The sequence below is a fragment of the Sander lucioperca genome, chromosome 8, assembly GCF_008315115.2.
Source record: "Sander lucioperca isolate FBNREF2018 chromosome 8, SLUC_FBN_1.2, whole genome shotgun sequence".
Taxonomy (NCBI): domain Eukaryota; kingdom Metazoa; phylum Chordata; class Actinopteri; order Perciformes; family Percidae; genus Sander; species Sander lucioperca.
In genome coordinates this window covers 21,894,387-21,917,734 of record NC_050180.1, presented here as the reverse complement: position 1 = coordinate 21,917,734, position 23,348 = coordinate 21,894,387, and the positions used below count along the sequence as shown (strand labels likewise).

Below are 23,348 nucleotides of genomic sequence, written 5' to 3'. Positions count from 1 at the left end.
CCTACAAGACCAACAAGTTCTTACAGGGGGATTTACAATAATGATAATAAGATTGTCCTGTTTCAGTTTGTTATTGTTCAGGTTACAGATTTTCTGCACTTCCTAGTGGCGAAATGTTATATCCTCACCATTGTCATGTGACATGTACAGGAAGTAGGTGTAGGTGTTCAGAATCACTGTTTTTTAGCCTCATCTGGATGTCTGACATCAATCCATTTGTTCCTGCTCGCATCCTCAGTCCTGTGGTCGCATCATCTGTATGTATTGGTTTATTTTCATTACACATATTTTTCTCAAGTGTTATTAGTAAAATATGTTGTATTTAGTGAGTTTTGTATTGAAATTAGCTCATCTGTTTAATGTTTTCTTACATCTTATGTTAAAGCTGGGTTAGGCTGTTTTGTTTTGGCATCATTGGACAACTAATCCATAATAAACTTTCAGCATATTGTAATTCAAGTGGTCTGAGAGAAAACTAGACTTCTGCAGCTCCTCTTGGCTCTGTTTTCAGGCTTCAGACAATCTAGCTATGAAGGAAGACTTTGGCCAATCACAGGTCATTTCATAGAGAGGGTGTTCCTATTGGCTGTTCTATAAATGCAGATGCACATTCACATCCACATCCCTTTCAGATGGTGAAAGCCAGAGTTAATGGCAAAAAAACCTTTCTATTCCAGCATTGGCAACAACTGCCTACACTGCAAAGCAACCCCCCAGAAATAGAAGATGGACAAATACAAAAGAGTCTAAAGAGAGTATGACAGTAAACGCAATAAAACAAGTGTCAATATTAGCAAAGCGTTTCAGAGATGGAGAGAAAATGTTGCTCATAGTTAAAGGACAATTCCGGCGCAAAATGAAACTAGGGGTTAATAACAGATGTGTACCCACTCTGTCATTCTCTGGAACATGTTTTCATGCTAATCAAATGTGTTTGTAGCTTGAAACAAGCTAGCGCGGACCGCTGATTAGCTTACAACGCTAGTATTTGGGGCACAGGGAAAGTAAAAACAAATCACTATTTATACCATTAAAAAGGCTCAAAATATCACCACACTTCAACGGTAGCATAATGAGGGTCCCTAAATGTTAAAGGGGTGGTTCAGAATTTTGGACATAGGACCTAATTTCCAAGTTAGCCAGTGTGTTATTTATCAGTGGAGACCGTTTTCAACACTTTTCATCCAGTCCTTCCAGTTGCAGAGTTCGCTGGTGCTAGGCTAGCGCAAGTCAACAGTATCTGCTAGCCTGCCACTAAAAACAATCTTATCCACTCCACAGTAGACCCGAGACAAATACGTTATAACACCAGACTATCAATGTAAATGTCTGTGTTGATAGAATAATGTTAGGAATAAAATTACCCTTGCATCACAATGATCGCAATACATTTTGAGGGACTAGTTTCTCAGCAGCGGCGGAATTTTACTTTGCTCCGGTTAGTAGTACTGTGCCGAAAAGTAAACAGAGAAGCGCACTACTTGTGTGATTGTCATGGAAACTAGCCTAGGTAATATCAGTCCGCCGCTGCTGTAACCTATGCTACCAACTACAGGGAACAAAGTATTGCAATAGTAGTATACAATATTGCAAGGTAGTTTTATTTCTAATATTATTCTATCAACAGACATTTACATTGATAGTCTGGCGTTATAATTTATTTGCCTCGGGTGTACTGTGGAGTGGGTAAGACTGTTTTTAGTGGCAGGCTAGCAGATACTGTTGACTTGCGCTAGCCTAGCACCAGCGAACTCTGCAACTGGAAGGACTGGATGAAAAGTGTTGAAAACGGTCTCCACTGATAAATAACACACTGGCTAACTTGGAAATTAGGTCCTATGTCCAAAATTCCGAACCATCCCTTTAACCGAAGCATTGAGAACTTTGTAAGTGTACAGACAGTCTATTAAAAGATAGATTATAAAGACAGTCACGTTCTCGTATACAGGCGGCCGCCGTCTTGGGAGCTACTGTCTTCCTAAACTATCTTTTTAATAAATTGTGTGTACACTTACAATGTTCTCAATGCTTCGGTTAACATTTAGGGACCCTCATTATGCTACCATTGAAGTGTGGTGATATTTTTAGCCTTTTTAGTGGTATAAATAATGATTTGTTTTTACTTTCCCTGTGCCCCAAATACTAGAGTTGTAAGCTAATCAGCGGTCCGCGCTAGCTTCTTTCAAGCTACAAACACATTCGATTAGCATGAAATCATGTCCCAGAGAACGACAGAGTGGGTACTAGGGCTGCAACTAACGATTATTTTCATTGTTGATTAATCTGTCGATTATTTTCTCGATTAATCGATTAGTTGTTTGATCTATAAAAATGTCAAAACATGGTGAAAAATGTGGATCAGTGTTTCCCAAAGCCTAAGATGACATCCTCAAATGTCTTGTGTTGTCCAAAACTCAAAGATATTCAGTTTACTGTCACAAAGGAGAGAAGAAACTAGAAGATATTCACATTTAAGAAGCTGGAATCAGAAAAATCTTTATTTTTTTAATAAAAAAATGACTCAAACGATTAATCGATTATCAAAATAGTTGGCGATTAATTTAATAGTTGACAACTAATCGATTCATCGTTGCACCTCTAGTGGGTACACATCTGTTATTATCCCCTAGGTTCGTTTTGCGCCGGAATTGTCCTTTAAGCCTTCTGCTAATGGTAGCCAGGAATGACTCTGCAGGTTACTGTATGAAGCGTGTGCATATGCCCGTGCTCATCTGGTCTGAGGGGCTTAGGACAGAGAGGGGAGAGCTGCCGGAGGATAGCTGTTTTTTCAAATTCTGGAGATGTGTTTGCCTTTTCCAGAAAACTGCCTACCACAGCTTTAATGTGAACTCACTGGGACACATTTTATTTGTTATTGTGTTTTCAGTTTCACCCTTTCCTATCTAATAAATGTGTTGATAAAAGGCCATCTGTACCAATATCACACTGTAAAAATACTCTAACAAGTAAAAGTCTTGCTTTTAAAATCCTACTGAAGTTAAAGTATTATGAGCTAAATGTTCTTCAGGTATAAAAGTAAAAGGACTAGTTTGGCAGAAAAAAATCTGCCCCTGTGACTGATATGATAAATTATATTATTATGACATCAGGTAGTGCTGAGCGGTATGACCAAAAAATTTTTTCACAGTATTTTTTAAGATTCTGGCGGTTTCACAGTATATCACGGTATTTTCTTTCTTTTGCTTGACTGGGCCTTTATATAGGTTTATAATGGCTTATTCTACTGTCAGGAGTACATAAAATATCACAAAACCATTTTAATGTCATCATGTTTACTAAAAGTTTTGATTACTAAAGGGTTTGCTTGGCTCCACAACATTATACAATTACGTTATATGAAGGAGAATGCATGAAACAGTTACAGAATCTAAAGTATTTTTATTGTGCAAACTGCAAAGTAGTAAAATAAACTTAAATCAAATACAAACAACTTTAACATTGGTTCCCTTTCAAAACAAAATAGTTGTAAGATAGTTGTATAAACACTACCTTGGCCACAGGTAAGTTGGGTTGTTGTAGAAAAGTGGGCGACTGAACATAGCTCTGCTGTCAGCCTCCTTCGGTGTTTGAATAATGTTAGCAGGTTGGCGGACGTATTTCAGCGAGGCAAGACATCTGTTTTAATCATTGCTCTGAACCTGTCTTTCTCCTGTCTTTCTCAACGGTCTGTAGCGGGACCGTAGGTGGATTGTTATTGCATTCATAATGTTGCTCCGCTGCATGCTTGAAGTGACATGTCTTTAACGTTAGCACGGCCGAGTAACGTTAGCGCAACTAAGTAACTTTAGAGCGACAGGCAACAACAGTTGCTAAATTATGTCAGATTTTTTAGAAACAAAAAACTTTGGAACAACAGACGGCTCCTCTCTTGAGCATACGTTGTTCTGGTGTATCTCCGGTCTTTCATCCTCTATCTATCTTTGTTCTTGAATGTGCAGTAGCCACCGGAGCCTCTCCCAGCTTAAAGGTGCATTATGCGTTCCTGCATGATGTTACTTCTGTTGACGTTCCAAGTAAATTTCAAACAAAACAGAGCAAGCTCGCCCCTCCCTCCCATGTTTCCGTAACTTTCATGACTTTCACTGACTAACTGTCACTAACCCCCACCCCCTCCCCCAACCATCTTGTCGGTGATTGGCTGGAACGTGTTTGTTTTAATTTGGTGCCTATCCTGTGCCTCTAGTGTTTGTTTGACGTTTACGCCCCCTGTGTTGTCTCCCGAGACACAGTGTGTTCAGGGGGCAGGCAGCTAGCGGATCAAGGAGAGATGCCTACGATTTGAGACAAAAATTAAATCGCGCTGAAACCATGCAGGAACGCATAGTGCACCTTTAACAGACTGTTATGCTACCTGGCTAGCTAGCAGCTATAATGTTACCCAGCATGCCGTCCCACGGTGTAAATTTGTAAATGTAAAATTATTAGTGTTAGAAATTGTTTAAGTCACAAATTGTTGTGTGCAATGGTGTTTTATCCTGTTAAAGAGAGTTAGTTGTGGGTTATTAATTGTTGTGTTATAAAGGTAATACCATGAGTGAGAAGGGTACGCAGTTAACAGGGGTCCCTTTCTCAATTTACTCCCAGATTATTTCGGCTGTAGCGCTCTCTGCGGCAATGCACCGGTATTACGGCATATGAATAATTAATATCATACGGGAAATGAATACCAGTGTACGGTAAACCAGTATACCAGCACTAACATCAGGTGTAAACACAATTTTATTGTTGTTGCTGGTCCACATGTAGCTAGTTTTAAGTACTTGATATACAGTTGGATAGTTTATTCCATTGGTTCCCAACCTACCTATGTTAAAATAAATCTGAGAGGTCATCAGCTGATTAATGGGGTTGGAACAAAAAAGTCCTGGTATATAAACTCAGATAACTTTTTCATACTTTTCAAAACCTTTGCCTTTTGGTTCAATGTATAGGAGAGCTTTACCTCTTTGGTCCTCAAAACAGATGATTACATGATCCATGTAAGATGTTTAGAGGAAATGTCTCTTTTAGAACTCATAGACATCTGAAACATGACAAGGAGCCGTAACTAGACACTACTTTTTGTTTGTTGGAAACCACTGATTTAATATTTAACAATGGGCTGTACTTTATAAGATGATCATATTTGTTTTATGCAGAATTTAAATCTGAACAACAACTAGTAACTAAAGCTGTTAAATAAATGTGGTGGAGTAAAAAGTACAATATTTGTTTCTGAATTGTAGTGGAGTTAAAGTGTAAAGTTGCATGGACTCATGGCCACAGCTCTTCTAAAATTCTAATTACAGCCCTAAAACTGTCCCAGATGAGACTGCTGATGTTATCACAGCTTCACCTGCTTTAAAAAGATCAAACATGGCTTTTCACACAGTGCAGCGTTAGCCCATTTTATCCTCGATCCTCAGTGCTGAGCTCTGGGTTAAGAGTTGAACGTCACCATCTCAGTGTCTTATCTCAGCAGGGGTCTGTTTGCTTGACACTGAGTTTTAGAATTTTTTTGTCTATAGACTGATTTTTGGATATAACTTTTATCAGACTTACAGTGTTTTAGTGATTTATTTATTAGGAGTATTTATTCAAAGCAGACCCATAAAGCCAGATTAGTGTTTCTTGAGTTGAAGACATGGCTGAAAAGATGTTAAGTTTACAAGATGAGGGAGAGACCAGTGACACCAGTGATACACCGTGTGACAGTGGAGGGAAATTCACTGACAGCTGCAGGCTCAGAGAGAAACAAGAACAGGACCAGGCATTGTTTTTCCTGTCAAGGAGATTTCTTATTTCTTTTCACAGGCTTATTTTCCAGTCACACTTCAGACAGCTAGACTTGTTTAAGTCAGATTTTGCTCAATGATTGCAGTAAAAAAATAATCACATACACAAATACTGGAATAGTCTGTCTCCCTGGGACCCCTCCTCCTCCCTGTTTTTTTTTTTTTCACTCTTTACATTTGCATTATGCCCCATCTTGTGGACAGTTTCATACAGCTACTGGTAAAAAAAAACAACCACACCCCTTTTCCCTTTAGTTTTTACATCTTTTGTTGTATTTGTACACTACTCCCTTGCAGCTGATAAAAAACAACAACAGAAAACCTTCTTCTGTGTCATTGCAGGGTGCCGTTTAAAGACTTCATGACAGATGTTGACAGAGGACAGGCACACAATAGATGTGTGACGAGGAGAAATGCATTTGTTGTGAAGAGTATTGATTGTACACCAAGCTGGACTATCAAGCAGACAAAGTGGGCAACTGCCCTGCTGATAACTGTTTCAAAGTATGTGAGTATTGCTTTAAGATAGATTTAAGAAATGTGAACCTATCCTTAAAGGCATGTCCTGCAGTTTTACTATTTTCATCTTGTAGATGGGCCCTGCTCAAAATCTAGTCTTTATTATTTATTTTATAATTTAATATTGTGCATATTCCTGGAATAGATATATGTTTAGTCAAATTACAAAATCCTAACTGACACTGATAGCAATGATGGCAGCCCCTACAGGGAGGAACCAGGAATTCAAGGAGGGCCCAAAGCTGAATTTTGCCTCTGAGCACCTTTAGAGAAGTCAGGACTGGACAGCAGCCTTTAGACGTACAAGCAGGCTAAGGAGCTGTCCAGTGCTGAAAACACTTAATACTGTCCCCAAATGTAATGTACAGTTTGATGTGCTTTATATCAACAGCGTCACATGACCTGTAATCACATCCATGATACAAAAGATAACAAATGCCCAGAGACTGATGTGTGATTGCTTGTGATTGGCTTGTCTCCTGTGTGTCCCTCATGTCCCTGCGTTCAAGTATGATGGTGACGTGTTCCATATTAATGGGTCCGTTTATTATTAGCTTCATGAAGTATTTCTGGAGTGGCCCATTTGTGTTTCTGCTCCTGCAGGAGTCATTCTTGGTTTCTCACTGCCACCTTGTGGATTTCGTGTTTTTCGTCCTTTCAGTGTGTCATGATGTTGTCGGTTACATCTTCACCATTCAAAAACCTCGCTGTCTGCACAAAAAGTGGGAAAATAAGATGTTTATGAGACAGGTGTTTATTCTATATGTAACGACAAATAGCATTAAGATCATCTGCAAAAAAAATCATCTCTTTTTTTGTCGATCTCTTCATAATATTGACATGGCAAACTCATTCATGGTTGGAGGGGCTTAGTGTTAGAATAATAAAATAAAAGCAAAGGAGTATTTAGGATAGTGATTGCGTCTTTACGGTTGTCCTCTTGTTTTTTCCCTCAAAGAACAAAACCAGCGACCCTCTCCCCCTCCCCTCTTCGATCCTGATCTCACCTCACGTAGCCTAATGTGTTGCTCATATCATCAAACTTAAAGTCCACGTCCGTGACCAGGATTCAAACCAGAGCGATATAGATCCGAAGACAATCAACACTTTCAAAAAAAGTCACACTTCAGGGGCCGAAAGCGGCGCCATTCAGTGTCAAACCTGCGGACTCCCCTGCAGACGAGTCTGCTCCACAAATATGCAGCACCGATGGAGGTAGGCTACTAGTGACTCATTCGTGCGCAATGACAATAAACAGACAAGGCTTGCTTTAAATGTCTGCTATCAAACCTACTCCATCAAAAGCAAGGTCACCTTGTGTGGGTTCTAGCAGAGAGCTGAAGCTCAGGTCTGTTGTTTCTTCTTCTTCATCTCGGAGTGTACCAAAGAGCGAAGCTCTCTCTCCTTCAGGACTTAATTTGGTGGTAAATTCACTTTTTTGGGGACTGCACCTGTTCACCCTGACCTACATCATCACGGTAAGTGGCTTTATTCATTTGTGGAGTCTAACCAGTCCAAACTAAACGAACTATTTCTTAATTGTCATTGAAGATGCTCTAACAGGTGTTTTATAAGGTTTCTCCCTGCAAAGAGAATAGCATTAAGTGACAGAATCAGCCTGTAGTTTGTGTATGAATTGCACGTGTTTATGTTGCACGGGATTATTGTTCCTCTGAAAAAAATCTCATTTAGCCTTTAATAACCGGTTGGAGGTTTGCAAAGAGGGAGGGATGCAAGTCGTGTTTTTTTTCTGTGGGCGACTTTGATCAACAATGCAAATAATCACCTTGAGCTGATATTTATCATGCAAGTTTGTGGATCCAAAGCCAGGCTTCTTATGACGATATAGGCCAAATTCTTAATTGGAGTAAAGTAAAATTTTGTCTGCTCTTTGTAGGCTTTTATTTGCTTATTTTGCACATACCCTTAACTCCAGATATTCAATATTTGCGTATTTCATAACCTTAGAACAATTAGTGCTGTGCTATTTATTATGAGGATGACAAATATGAAGCTGTCTGGCGGCTGTAAACCATTATCAATCCTGAGCAGGATCAAGATATGACACTGAAATAACGTGCTCCTGTCAGTGGCTACCCGTTCATTGGTGGGATTTTTCTTCTGTCAGTGAACAGTTGAACAAGCTGAACTTGGCATCTTAGATTCATCATGTATCTTTGTGCCGACTAATTGAATCTCAACTTGTAAGACAGGCTGTGCCCTTGTCATCTACAGGTCTGTGCCTCAGACTTAAGCATCTCTTTTCAAGCGGCCAATATTTAAAATACTATTTGTTCTTGGGGTTTTTCTCTTTCCCTGCCAGTGAGTATTACTTCTTATTTTGGATGGTATAAAGAGAGATTTTGGTCGCATTAAAGAAAAAAAGTGATCAGGCTTTTTGAGGTGAAGACTTTGGCACAGGGTCTCTGGAGTGATGGCGGCGTCTGCACCCTCCTCCTCTGGCGGCGAACCGGATCCCAACTCGACAAATTTACGACCACCGGGCTCAAGTAGGTCCATCACAGATAAAATGCTATTTCATGTGTGCTATTTACTTTGTGGGCAATGCCATTAATCATTTTCATCGAGGGAGAGAGGGGGGGGGGGGGGGATCCGCTGCCATTTGAGAAAGCTTCCTTTGCCACAAATCACCGCTGCATTTCATTCACCACACCGACCTCCCGGCATCTGCAGATGAATGCTGCTGTCAGAACCTGATGTCCTCTACTAACAGTAGCAATTAGCATGGAAAACAAGCCCGAGGCTGCACCACCGGAACATCCTATAAGAAAGGCTAAAAAAGATTATTTTTTTATTTTCAAAAAAATTAAACGATTATTATTATTATTATTATTATTATTATTATTATTATTATTATTATTATTATTATGGATGGTGTTTAATGCATTCATTTTTTGTGTGCATTTGGCTAAATGTGCTCGGGCTAAATAAAGTGCCTGCATGGAGAAATGAAAATTGCCCTGAAGTGGCTGTTAATTCAGCCATATTAAATTGCCCCTAATGGTACACTTAAGCATTGTAGCTTTTGAGAGAAGGGGCAATGTAGAAACCATACAGCCACCACAGTCCTATTGTCAGCTGGTAGAAAGAAAAAATAAGCCTGATCCTCTCAATGAATAGAGGTCTAAAATCATGTTAAAGGTGATATGCTTCTGACACAAGAAATATACAGATATTGGTGATTTTTACCTTTTTCTTTTAAATAAAACATCATGCACTTACATTTCTGTACAGTGCAAACATGAGCTATTTATTTTTACAAATATTTGATTTAAGTATCGGAATGGCTTTGCATCGTCTTTGCAAGTGTCTGGTAAAACACAGTGATTGTATCAAGTTAGGTAGGCCAATGCAGACATTGCCTGCAGCTACCCTTCAAGCTGCACCTCTGCAAATGTCTATAGTCTGGTCTGAATGCTGTTTGTCAGCACATCTGCTCTTGTTGCTTTTCTTCCTTTTTTTCTGTTTTTAGTTGTCCCTTTGTTGCCCATCTCATTTCCTCTGGCTTGGAGAAAATCATTGTGGGGACTGAGTTAAAGTGCGTCCAATGAGCTGAGCAGGGCAATGATTTATCTAATGATCCAAAGCAAGGGGTTAAATTGGGATGTGGGACTGCTCTCCTCCCCCCGCCCTCCATCTACCACCCCTCCTCCTCCCATTCCTCCCCTCCCCTAAATTGCTGCTTTTGAGGATTTTGTCTATGCTTCCCCTCCAAGGTGCCCCAGCCCCTCTCTGGCTGGAAGCCCTTGATAACGCAGTAATTCTCTATCTGTCACTGGCCAGCCGGCTCATGTCTACTGATGCTCGCATTTAAACCAGCACCTATTCACTCAATTCGATCTTTAGCTTGGCGTGATTCCAAACGGCTAATTAATTTGAAGTCCTCGCCTAGGTCATGAACGGTGACATATACAGTGGAAATAGGCTAATCCAGATCCAGGGGCCTGAAGAGTGCCGGTTTAATGTTTAAATAATCCCAATAGACCCATGCGGGCTATTTTTGTTTCATCATGCGACATCACTTGACCTCATGCGTCTCTCCATTTATTTTCAACATTAAATTGTTCAAGATAAAAATGTAGCCTACACTAAATCGGATTTTTTTTCAGGCTTCTTTGAGGCCCTTTAATTTTTTTTTGGTTTGTTTTTGTCATTTTAGGCTATGATGCTTGGTGTGGAGTTGCTCATGGATGTACTAGAAAATTGGGAATGAAGATATGTGGTAAGTAGCTCTATTTAAAAAAAAAATAAAAATATGCAAAAACTATGAATTGTCAAATAGAGATTTTAAAAAATCAGGGGTTTTTGTGTCCACAAGCGCGACTGTAGGCTATTCATGGCCTGCATCATATTACTCGCGGCTCAATGGAAACGGATTCCTCGACGAACAGGATTTTGAAATATCATCTAGACAACGATAAACTATTTAGGTTAACCGATATTATTTAGTTTATAACGATCACACCTGATCTAGCTAATTTAACCAAAATGCAAAATATGCGAGGAGCATCAACTGCCAAAACCATCAATTTATCTCTCAGTCGAAGCTGATGAAATTGAAGAGGGAATTAAGCAGGATGGATTTTCCGATTTCTACTTTGAGAGTCTATTCCTGATTTCCCGTCTTCTACCACACTAACCAAGGGCGGACTGACATCTACCATAATGGTGAATGCCATGCACCAGTGCGCAGCACAATCTTCTGGTATTTTTGACCGACACGTTCTGCTGGTTTCATTAAGGCCATTTAATTCCAGGACCGTATAAAGCTACACAATACAATAGGGGTAAAAACAAAAACAAAGGTGTGGTTGGATTAATATCACGGGGTAAACAGGTTGAATGTCTTCAAAATAGCTTGTTGCCCAATCTTCAGATTAGTTTTCTGTCAAGTAGCCTACATATAGGCTAGACTATATTTTCCCCAGCAGGCTTTATTGATACATTCACATCACATTATCAAATGTTCCTTTGGCCTGTGTTGTTATCGGCTACGTGTGCTGTTTGCTCCTCACTGTCGGAGGAGCTTTAGTAACAATTTACAGTCGCTACATAACGGCCAGTTGTTTTTGCGTGGCTGAAGTTTGGTGCTGATGTCATCGGGTTTAACCTCCCACAGAGCCCTCCGCCCATGACTACCTGAGCAGGATGGGACCCGTTTGTCATGAAAAAAGTGTGTGTGTGTGTGTGTGTGTGTGTGTGTGTGTGTGTGTGTGTGTGTGTGTGTGTGTGTGAGAGAGAGAGAGAGAGAGAGAGAGAGAGAGAGAGAAAGAGAGAGAGAGAGAGAGAGAGCAGTGTAGATCCTCGGAGATAGACAGAAGACAGAAAGGAGATAAAAGTCAGAAATGAGAGCGGAGGATTATTAGTGGGCCTGGTAGAGTCAAAAAGCTGCAGCTCTCAACATGTATGGGGAGTGTAATCACCCTGCGGATTCCTCTTCTTGTAATCGTTTAGGGTTTTTACAGAAGAACAACAGTCTGGAGGAAAGGAGCAGAATTGTGAGTTCCTTCAAGGAGCGCGCAGCCAAGAACCTGCTCTCCTGCGATAACACTGGAGGAGATGTGCATTTCAGACGCACGGAGACCGATTTCTCCAATCTGTTCGCCAGAGGTAGGCTACTGTATATGCTGGAGAAGAATGCATATGTATTTATCCTTTGGAATAAATGTTATACATATATAACACATACAACTTTGAGAAATTCAACATTGTGTGGACATTTGAATCTGGATTCTAATGATCAAATATATGCTAGATATAAGCAGATACAATCATAATAAATAAAAGTTAATAATATGCTGATGAATCAGATTGGTAGTGCCAAAATAATTATTTATAAGGTCTTAGTGGAACTGTATTTGTTTGTGGGTGTTAGTTCCTCAATGCTGCTTTTAACCCAACTGTTGGAGGATTTGCACAAAATAAGTGAGTAAAAGTAATTAACAACATGCTGAGAAACCCAGAGGTCACAGGACGTTCAACAGTAAATAGAGAAAAGGACCCTAAAATCTCCCCGCATGATGTACAGGAGGTTTACCAGAAGAGACACAAACAAACATCAATTTAATGGATGTATTTAATTTTGTAGATCTGTTGCCCGCCAAAAATGGAGAAGAGCCAACCATGCAGTTCTTGCTGGAGATTGTGGAAATCCTCACCAACTACGTCAGGAAGACCTTTGACCGATCCACCAAGGTCCTGGACTTCCACCACCCTCACCAGCTGCTGGAGGGCATGGAGGGCTTCAACCTGGAGCTCTCTGACCAACCCGAGTCTCTGGAGCAAATCCTGGTGGACTGCAGGGACACCTTGAAGTACGGAGTGAGAACAGGTAAGAACAAAGATGCCTGAAGGCGCGCAGCATGGCCTGCTGCAATCAAAAACTCTCATTAGCTTACATGCCAGTGTAATGATTACAGATAAGCCATTTTCTCGCTCACATTCTCAAATGATGAATTGTTTTCAGAAGATTATGTTGCTCTGTTGTCTCTTTATCAATCGCAGGTCACCCCAGGTTCTTTAACCAGCTGTCCACTGGATTAGACATTGTTGGGTTAGCAGGAGAGTGGCTTACCTCAACAGCCAACACTAACATGTGAGTGCTGTGATACAGTGTCGTTTATCACTTGTTTCTTTTTTTAAATAATATGTGTACTCCATAAATACACTCATGCAGCAAATATTTGACATATAAGCAATAATAAGTGGATCAAGTTTGGAAGTCATTAGGTTCTATTCTACCTTTTTAAATATTTTATTTGTACTTATTGTTTTTTAAATGGCCCATGTAAAAGAGAGTCTTTCAGTTAGATGAATAATTGAAGTGACATACAGTAATTACTGTCGCTGGCAGAAGAGTACCCTGCATGCTCTAAATAGATTGTCAATCAAGCAGGAAAATAAGAAGCACAAAAGAAGACATTTGTAAAGCTACTCCCCCACAGAATTGTCAATGTTGGCCTGTGCTCAAGCTGTGGTCACATAATTCAGCCTTGCAGGCAAACTAAATTGCATATTGATTCGCATTTACAGTTTACATGGTGTCTTTGTTTCATTCTTGTGACATAACAATGCCAGGAGGGGGAAAGAGCCTCTCCCCCTCAGACCATCTCTACACAATATGGACAGCCATCAGTGGGACTCAGTGATGAGTTTTGCCATTGCAATGAGAAACTATCTTTAGTTTTTCATGACTGCATCAGAGGGTGTTGAGTCATCTCTGTCGTCATTCTCTTTCTCGATTTTATTGCATTTAATTGTTCAAGTTTACCTTATAAACTGGTAGCTCAGTGTATGACGATTAACTTAGGGGAAAAGACTTGACCCAAACTCTGGGACGTCCTGGCGCCCTAGTGGTCCAAGGTGCATACCATACATCCCAGGTTTGATTCCAGTCATGGTCCATGTTTCCCATTATTGTAAACCATTAAATAAAGGTGAACTGCTGATAAAAAACTTGACCAGTGGGGGTCATATGCAGCTTCAGGGAACCTTTTTGATTATTGCAGCCTGTTTGTTAACCTGTTAATAGGTTGTGAAAGTCCCTATCACTGATTTAACTGTATGGCCACTTACCATCTGGAAAATACATTTATCACAAAAAAGAAGCATTTATTAATGAATTACTAAAATGTATAACTGCAAGATTTACTCCTCGACTCCGGTCTGCGGCCCTTTGCTACATCTTAAAAAAAAAAAAATTGATAACTGCATTATTACCAGATAAAAAGGTTAAATAGCAGAAAAAAGGGATTTGTTCACCTCCTTTTCTCTTTTTATAAAGGGAGCCTTACTAGAAACTGGTACCATACAGTAATTTATCAGTTCTATCAGTACACAGTGGTGAAGCTTCTGAAGATTATATTAGGATTTTAGTGTAACAGAGGTGGAGCCTAAATCTTTATTTTAAAACTCTAACAAACTAATAGCCTCATTCCTTCTAACATGGTTCAACCACCAGTCTGTCTCCCACAGCCTGCCTCAAAGAAGCACTGTAGTCAGCTTTTATGTTATTGGCGATATCACCAAGGATGACTTGAATCAGAGGGTGGAGGTTGCTTACATACTTGTAATTTACCTTTATTAATTACTCCATCAACCCTAATTACCCCTGGCAGATATTGACTGACACTAATAGACTGACAATCACATCCAGGTCTTACATAATCAGAATGAGTGAGCGTTGTCTGCATGAATGAATGCAGTGAAATTAATGTGCGACATCTGCGGAGTGGCATCTGACTTGTTTATTTTTTCCCTCTCCATATTGCTGTGTGTGTGTGTGTGTGTGTGTGTGTGTGTGTGTGTGTGTGTGTATGCTGAAGATGCTGTGGGGCACAATGCGACATTCTGCAATGTTGCACTGATTAATTTACTTTCTTTGCGTGAATAGACAGATACTTATGTAATTAGAAGAATATTGGTCAGGAGAAGATGGATGAGCCTACCTGTGTTGTAATTCCAAATTGACTATGCTCTTCTCTGAGGCAGAGGGGGTTTAATGTACTTTGATTAGACGAGAAAAACATATTTGCTGTGTCATTTCACTGCATCAAAAGGCCATTTCTAAAAGAACAAGATGGTGTTATCATTTAAGTGTGACTGTGTCCACAATGCTGTGTCTGTTCCCTTTCTATCGAGAGAGCAGCATGCTCAGTAACCATGCTGTACAATTAGAGTATACAAATGCATGTTGTTAAATATCATTGTATTTCATATTGATCCCATCAGTCTCTCCTGCAGTCTGTAGGTGAAATGGAATTTGACTTGAATCAAACGGCAGAGAGAAAACTGTAGTAATTTGTTTACTTAACACACAACAAAACACAAATGTTAAGTTATACTGCATGTTCAATCAAATGTTGTTTTTCCGGTTGGTTTCAGGTTTACCTATGAGATCGCCCCTGTCTTTGTGCTCATGGAGCAGCTGACACTGAAAAAGATGAGAGAGATTATCGGCTGGCCTGATGGAGAGGGCGATGGGATATTTTCTCCAGGTGAGAGACAAACCAGTACCTCAATAACTCAAGTCCTCATGCAAACATGTCAGACTCTTGTTATTATGCCATACTATAACATATACCACTAGATGTTCTGGGTTCTGAATTTGAAGTTTTCACTTCTAAAAGACCTCATCTGGTTTCCAGTGGTGAAAGATATAAAAAGATAATAAAGTACTCATGATGCAGATTGGCGCATTTCAGAATGATATAATGAATTTGGATTATAATTATTAATGAATTAATGTATAAGCATCACTTTAATGTTGCAGCCCTGTAAAGCTGGGGCTCATTTTAACCACCTTATATACTGCTGAGTAGTTTATTCTATAATGATGCATCATAATTTATGTGTTGATTACATTTTATTTTAATAATTCTAATCTGCAGTAACTAGTAATTAAATTAAATGTAGTGGAGTAAAAAGTACATTTTGTCTCCAAAACGTGTAGTGTAAAGCACCTTAAAATAAAATTACTCAAGAACAAGTACCTCAAATGTGTACTTAATTACCGTATTTACTTTTTACAGGAGGAGCAATCTCCAACATGTACAGTGTGATGATTGCCAGATACAAGTTCTTCCCTGAAGTCAAGACCAAAGGCATGACAGCTGCACCCAGACTGGTCCTCTTCACCTCAGAGCATGTTAGTCTTAACACTGTCTCTGTATAACTGTACCTTTATCACAAAGTTTGACAATCAATATCTTAAGTGTAAATCCAGCCTGATATGTGACTGATCAAACATCCATTCTTGCAGAGCCACTATTCCATCAAGAAAGCCAGTGCAGCTCTGGGCTTCGGGACAGAGAACCTAATTCTTTTGAACACAGACAAGAGGTTTGCTTTTTACTGAACCCACATGCAGACAGTCTGGTAAAAGATCCAATATCTGGATGACTTACTATTGCATCTTTTTCTTTTACAGAGGGAGAGTCATTCCTGCTGATTTGGAAGCCAAAGTCATAGAGGCCAAGCAAAAGGTGAATGTCAACAACAATGACTCAGACATCGTCCCCTTTAACTTATTCATTTGCTTCTATCAGTGTACATTGAGAAACACTTCTCTGAGCCGTGAAGTTTACTTGTAGCAAAGGAAACACTTATGTGTGCCAGAGCAGCAAGGTTATTTCAGTGAGGTTAATGCTTCTGTCTGCTCACATGTCATGCTGCCCCGGTCTAAAGTACCTCTCCTCGAAGTTATCCTTCAAAGGCAAAGTGATGTGCAGACTAGAGGAAATGGCAAAGCAGTAGATGCAAACAGGAAGAGTGCATTATTAGAGAATGTGTTTTAGTCCATCTCTCTGATGTCAACAGTCACAGGGAGAAAATTAACAACTTGAATTCAGCCCACAATTGTAGCCAATGTTTTTTCTCTCTCCGATGCTTCCGGTTTGCAGGGGTATGTGCCGATGTTTGTGAATGCCACCGCTGGTACTACCGTCTATGGAGCCTTTGATCCCATCAATGAAATTGCAGACATCTGTGAAAAGTACAACATGTGGCTTCATGTGGACGTAAGAGAATATCAATAGTCTTCAATACAAAAAAATAACATCAGCTGTACCTATTAGCCACTGTAATAGACATTAGTATCCTTACTGTTATAAATGTGTTGTTTCCTGTGCAGGGTGCATGGGGAGGAGGTTTGCTGATGTCCAGGAAACACAGACACAAGCTGAATGGAGTAGAGAGGTAAAATAGTGCAATTGTTCATATAAATGACGATTATTTGCAGTACAGGAAAACATGTTTTTTTAAGTGTGGATCATTTTACGTCTCAAGTTCAGTTTACGCATCACAGAGAACACTACTCAGCCTGTGAAAACAGTTGTATCATGTCTCTGGATGGTAACCCTGACATCATAAGGATAATTCTAAACCTCATGATGTTGTCAGGGTTATTTTGGCATGGGCTTGGAGTGGAGACTTCAACTTTTTAGGGAAGAAAAACTGCGTTAAACTGGGGGCATTGAGTTTGAAAGACATGAGCATTTACCAGGTAGGAAGGGTCTTACATAGATGCTAATGAGTTGCATTATGAGAAACGTAGGATCTGGTGTTTTGGTGTCTTGACCCATACTTGAGAATGAATGTCAGGATATCTTGGGCTTTGCTGCTTGACATTGATTTTAAAACAAAATGAATCTCTGTCTTTTCTCATATTTTGTTTTACATTCTAACCCTTTATTAGATAGTAGACAGTAGAGGGATGACAGGAAATGAGAGAGGAGAGACAAATGGTGAATGACACAACAAAAGTCCCTAGGAATGGAACACAGGGCCTTGTGGCTCATAGTCGGCACCTTAACCTCTTGGCTACAAGGGCAACCCAATCTGCCCTCATGGAAGTATAATACCAAATTGCTGCAGTGCCTCTTTAAAATCTGAGTCAAAAGAATCTGGTGTACAATCTCAGATTTGTAGTCAGCTTGTTCATGACCACAGATGTCTCAAACTCTATCTTTCAAAATACTCATGTGCACAGTTATTTCAATAAAATTGAAAGGATCAATTTGTTCTTACACACACACACACACACACACACACACACACGCACACACACACACACACACACACACACACACACACACACACACAAACACACACACACATACACACACACACACACACACACACACACACACACACACACACACAATCACAATAACAGAGTTGTGTTTACTGTTTCAATATCTGTGCAGGGCCAACTCAGTCACCTGGAACCCTCATAAAATGATGGGAGTGCCTCTGCAGTGCTCTGCCGTTCTGGTCAGAGAGAGGGTGAGTTTTCTTCACTTGCCTGCTGCTCACAATATCACTCCTGCACTAGCAGGATAAGATAACTGTTTTCGGCCGGTGGTTGGTAACCTTGCTGTTTCTTTCACCGTGACTGTGTCCATTTCAGGGATTATTAACAGGCTGCAACTCCATGTGTGCTGGTTACCTCTTCCAGCCAGATAAACAGTATGATATTACATACGACACAGGTGACAAAGCCATTCAGTGTGGGCGGCATGTCGATATCTTCAAGTTCTGGCTCATGTGGAAAGCAAAGGTGTGCATTTTATTAGTTGTTTTCCAAAGTCTGTACTAACCCTGCTGCCATATATTTAGAATGTAACAACACCTTAGTCTTTCTTTTTCAATCTACCTAAAAGGGAACAGTAGGATTTGAGCAGCATATCGACAAGTGCCTGGATCTGTCAGCGTACCTCTACGATAAAATAAAAAACAGAGAGGGCTTCGAGATGGTGTTTGACGGAGAGGTGAGATAATTATTTACACAGAGAAATCAGATCAATATAAATCAGAATTTATTGGATACTCAAATTGTCTATACTATTCTGTTAATACTATTAGCTATCTGGGCTTTTCTGCTTTACAGAACACCTGATTTTTCTGTTTTGATAAATGACTACAATATACAGTATTTCATATCTTAACTTGCTTTTAGGATTGATTGGACCATTTTGCATTGCTGACAAGTTGACACAGAAAGCTGAAATTACAGAAGGCTGTTTTTATCGGCACTCATTACAAATGTTGTTCCCATTTTCTCTTATCAGCCGCAGCACACTAATGTGTGTTTCTGGTATACTCCACCGAGCCTTCGCAGCTTGCCTGATGGTGACGAGAGGCGGGAGAGGTTGCACAAGGTAATGACTAATCAATGTCCTTTTTAAGCTACATTTCTAGTTATCCCTGCCCTCTGAGATTAATTCATATAGTGTCTACTTAGATTTAGGGATTCACACAGTAAAGCCGTTTACAAATTGTTTGTGCATATGCTTGTGTTTTGTGGAGTTTGGATGGTAACACATCATTTTTTTCCACAACAGGTGGCCCCAAAGATCAAGGCAATGATGATGGAGTCTGGGACTACAATGGTGGGTTACCAGCCACAAGGAAACAAGGTCAACTTCTTCCGCATGGTAATCTCAAACCCCGCTGCTACCAGGTCAGACATCGACTTCCTGATAGAGGAGATTGAGCGACTGGGGCATGACTTGTAAAAGCCACACCTGAACTCCCCCCCAAACATTTCCAACTCTGGAGAGACTTGAGCTTGGCGTCATGTCCCTTTTGTCTCATAAAGACGTTGACATTTTTGCTTACAGGTCTTTTCTGGCAATGCACAAGAAATAGTACGCCCTGTGTGTCTCTGTCTCTTCTGTCTTTAGCAGCGATGACATATTCAAAACATTTGCACACAAGGTTATCTGAGTAAAACAGGACATAAGTCAAATCTGTGAGAGAATCACAAAAGCACTGGTATTCTTGCTAAACCATATGTTAACAGGAAATGGACCTATTTACTGTATAATAATGTTGAATAAATGAGATTAACACTGGTTACTTTTCATGTAAATATGAAATAGCAGGAATATCTGAGCACTTGAATGATTCTTTCTATAGCAGCTATAAAAAAAATATTTTACTGTAATGATGGTCGGAATTTAAAACAGAATTACATCAAAAACAACTCACAAGTATCAGAGCACAATGTAGGGAACCTTATAACATTGACATAAAGAGTATTAATGTAATATATACATATGGTGTACTGACTGTTGGTGCTCCATGTCGTCTGTATAATTATCAAGCCAGATTGTACCCTAGCTGTTATTTCCTTTTGATATTATATAGGTGGAAATATATAACACAGTCATTGTACTTGATCGCTGTGTTTTCAGAGATTTTTGTGTAGATTGTGTATAGTATTGTTACATTGCCTTTGTGCCAAATGTGTCCTAGTTTTACAGTGAAAAACTCCTATATATAAATCGACCATACAGTATAGAATGTAATAGATGAATCACTTTATTTATATTCAGAGATTCGAATTGTGAATAGGTAATCTGCTGTTCTGTTCCATTTGTAATGTATTATCCTTCCTATTTGGAAACTCTGCTGTATGATATCACAATGTTTTGAATAACATTGAATTCTTTTAGTGTATTTGTGAACCAAAGAAGGTTGATTTACATTTATGAACATGCCCTTATTCTCCCTTATGGATGGATTCAGATGTTTATGTAAGAATACTTAATTTACCGCCCTTAACTTTAGTGCAATCTATGTTGTTTAACTGTGCAATGTCATTGTGATTCATTGACTGAATGTTGTCCAGACACTTGGAAGGCATGACTGGCAGTGCGGCTGCTACTGCCGGCGCTTTGTTCATGCTAAAAAGCACAATGCTTAACCATGATCACGGGGCAGCTTTTATTCTACAGACATGATGATTGTCTGTATTATAATGTGTTAAGTGGAGTAAAACTATAATATGCAAACTTTTATTTGTCTTAACATGCTCAGTATAGGCACACTTTTATGTTGAGAAAAACAATGTGAAAGAAACTGGGATTATTTATCATGCAGAATTTAGCTTGAACAATGAAATGCACAGCATTTGCTACGGTGATAATATTTGTTGAAAAATTGTACATAACTGAATTAGTGGGATGACATATCCCTTGTTAAATTCAATGTAGGCACTTTAACTTCATGCCATCATTTGCAGAGTAATATTGTTGTATCCACAGCACTAGTAAAGACAAGAGCTGTAGAAAATGTGGGCACATTTTTTTTGCAGTTTGTAAAAGGACAAATAAATATATGTATGTTGAACAATACTCGAGAAGACTTACTTTGTTTGACATTATAGGTGTAAAAATAATTGCAAAACCAACTATTTCTTCCACATTCTTCTGAAAAATCCCCCACAATATATAGAAAAGCATTAAACTGATAAGCCTCCCCTTTGCTATAAACTGCATTGCAGATTTGATTCACGTCATCAGTTCCAAATCATGTTTATTAGCAATTCTCATAAAATTAGGAGAAGTATCAAAATGATAAAACAATGCTAGAGAGTTAAAAGACACTGTCTATTGTTCTGGCTATTCATCAGTCACTGCCAAAGACATGTTGAGTGTGAGAGAACTGTCTCTGTACTGGTATCCAACCTCTAGACAAATATATGCAAATAAATAATCTCCATATATGGAGAAAAATTCACGATGTGGTAGTATGATTAATCAATCTTGGCCTGATAGTGTCTATATGAAACTCCACAGTCGGAAACAAGTTTGTGTAAATGTGCATATTTTCCATTTTCTGTCTTTCTTTTTTTCTTGTACATCTTTTCAATCCACCTGGCTGTCACCAGCTATTGGTCAAATTAATCACCCTGGAGGGACTTTTTATTGGTTGATCATCTCACAGCTGAGATTTCATGAGCACCTCCTGCCAATTCCCTCACTCCTCTCATTACTCACACTTTTCAGATATTTATCATAAAAAGCATTAGACTGTGCTCTCTCAACATTTTTTTCTGAGGCGCCTATTTCAAGGCTCTGCCTGGCTGGGTTTTATTTCGACACAGCCAGAGAGGGACTGGCAGTTTCCACTGGCTCTCCTCCCATCCTCCACCAGGGCAGACACTGCTTCTTTGTTTCATGCTTCAGTGCAGCGATCATTACAGACCCGGTGTCACTGGCTGCTGTGTAAAGTTACAGGGAACAGAGGATTCAAGAGATAACTACTCATATAATGGGGTAATAGAAATAATAACCCCTGACATCTTCCCACATCTAAAGGGAGAGTGATTTTATTTTTTGCTGCTCTGCATTGTCAGTGAAGGTTAAACGTGCCAAAACGTAATGACATGGCTAATTTGGAAGCAGGTGTTGGAGAATCTTATAATGATTGAATGTAAATGAAAGCAGGCCTTCAGCTCCGGTAGTTTGTCACAGTCACAGTAGTAACTCGCAAAACATGAACAAATGGCCACTGAAGTATAAGTATACAAATATCAGTCTATTCAGTAAAATGCTAAATGTATACATTTGGTATATAATGGTAAATAAAGTTTGAAAAGAAGAGGTTTGTTAGGGTTAGACAATAAAATTGATAGTATTATTTTAAGGGGTTCATCACTTTAAACAACAAACAGTATCTCCATTAATTCTAATTACGAGCATAATTCAAATTTGATCAAGAGGAGATCAGGCCAGTAAAATAATAAGGAGCTGAAGCAGTTCTGTTTTAGCAGTAGCCTCTGTCTCTGAAGGGGTGGGTGGGCTGGCTCTGAACACCAGACTGTGAAACTCTTAATGTCTGTCTCTGCACTAGTCTGTTCACCCTCCATTTCACACCTGGCACACTCACACACGCACGCACGCACGCAAGCACGCACACACGCACGCACGCACGCACGCACACACACACACACACACACACACACACACACACACAGACCATCACATTTATTGAGCTCGTTGCATTGCCTTTTTCTTCTTGTGTGTTAACTATACTTTCATTAAGGACACATTTTGTGAATATTTTAAGGTTGAAGCAAAGTTTTCCTCACATTCACATTAGGTCGCTCACCCATCTAGCCTTTCTCAGCTGTGTTACTCCTCTCCCTTATATATCCACGAATCTCATCAGTGGTTTCCAAAGGAGCCAAATATATCTCCCGCCCCTGGGAATCACTGCCACATTAGCTTCCTGATAGATACTGACGTTCCCATTGTGTAAGGCAAGTCTAATGAAATGATGATGATGATATTGACTGCGGGCTGCTTGCCAGCCCTTCCCCCTTCCTCTTCTCCACACATTGTTAATACACACATACAGCTATGGCCACAATTTAGCCTGAAAACTATTTGCTTTTTTAAACCTTTTCAACCGTATTCACTTAATGATCCCCAGTTCAACATGGGCAGCATTTTTGCTCTAATACTTGTTCAAGTTAAAGGTCAATAGTTAAGTGTTCTTGTGCTATAAAAGGTGTTTATTTGCCACCGCAATCTGCTCATTTTGTTCTTAAATTCAAATAGCAAGCATGCTTGACATAAAAAAAAACAGAATCAATTGTAACACCTTACCAAATTATAATTGGTTACACTTATCTAAATAGCCTCCTCTTATTGACTGTGTGTCCACAGCTTGATTAATCTTGGCAGAAAATACATTTTAAGCAGGAGATTAATAGTCCAGAGA

At 39.5% G+C, this 23,348-nt stretch overlaps 1 protein-coding gene across 6 annotated transcripts; it reads left to right on the top strand.

Moving 5' to 3' along the window:
- Positions 1–150: 150 nt before the first annotated feature.
- On the top strand, positions 151–20,912 carry LOC116048647 (glutamate decarboxylase 1). Of its 6 annotated transcripts, XM_036004410.1 has the most exons (19): positions 151–257; positions 6,138–6,299; positions 7,273–7,792; positions 8,638–8,824; positions 10,495–10,557; positions 11,790–11,945; positions 12,424–12,666; positions 12,840–12,930; positions 15,219–15,331; positions 15,866–15,981; positions 16,096–16,175; positions 16,264–16,318; positions 16,736–16,852; positions 16,966–17,030; positions 18,041–18,119; positions 18,244–18,393; positions 18,497–18,604; positions 18,905–18,994; positions 19,178–20,912. In XM_036004410.1, exons 4-19 carry the CDS (start codon positions 8,749–8,751, stop codon positions 19,349–19,351), a joined length of 1,776 nt encoding a protein of 591 aa, XP_035860303.1. In that variant the 5' UTR covers positions 151–257; positions 6,138–6,299; positions 7,273–7,792; positions 8,638–8,748; the 3' UTR covers positions 19,352–20,912. The 6 variants fall into 6 exon arrangements, with proteins under 6 accessions (XP_035860303.1, XP_035860305.1, XP_035860304.1 ...); XM_036004412.1 differs by lacking the exons at positions 151–257; positions 6,138–6,299 and having other exon boundaries at positions 7,182–7,792; positions 8,736–8,824; XM_036004411.1 differs by lacking the exons at positions 151–257; positions 6,138–6,299 and having other exon boundaries at positions 7,183–7,792; positions 8,680–8,824.
- The last annotated feature ends 2,436 nt before the right edge of the window (positions 20,913–23,348 follow it).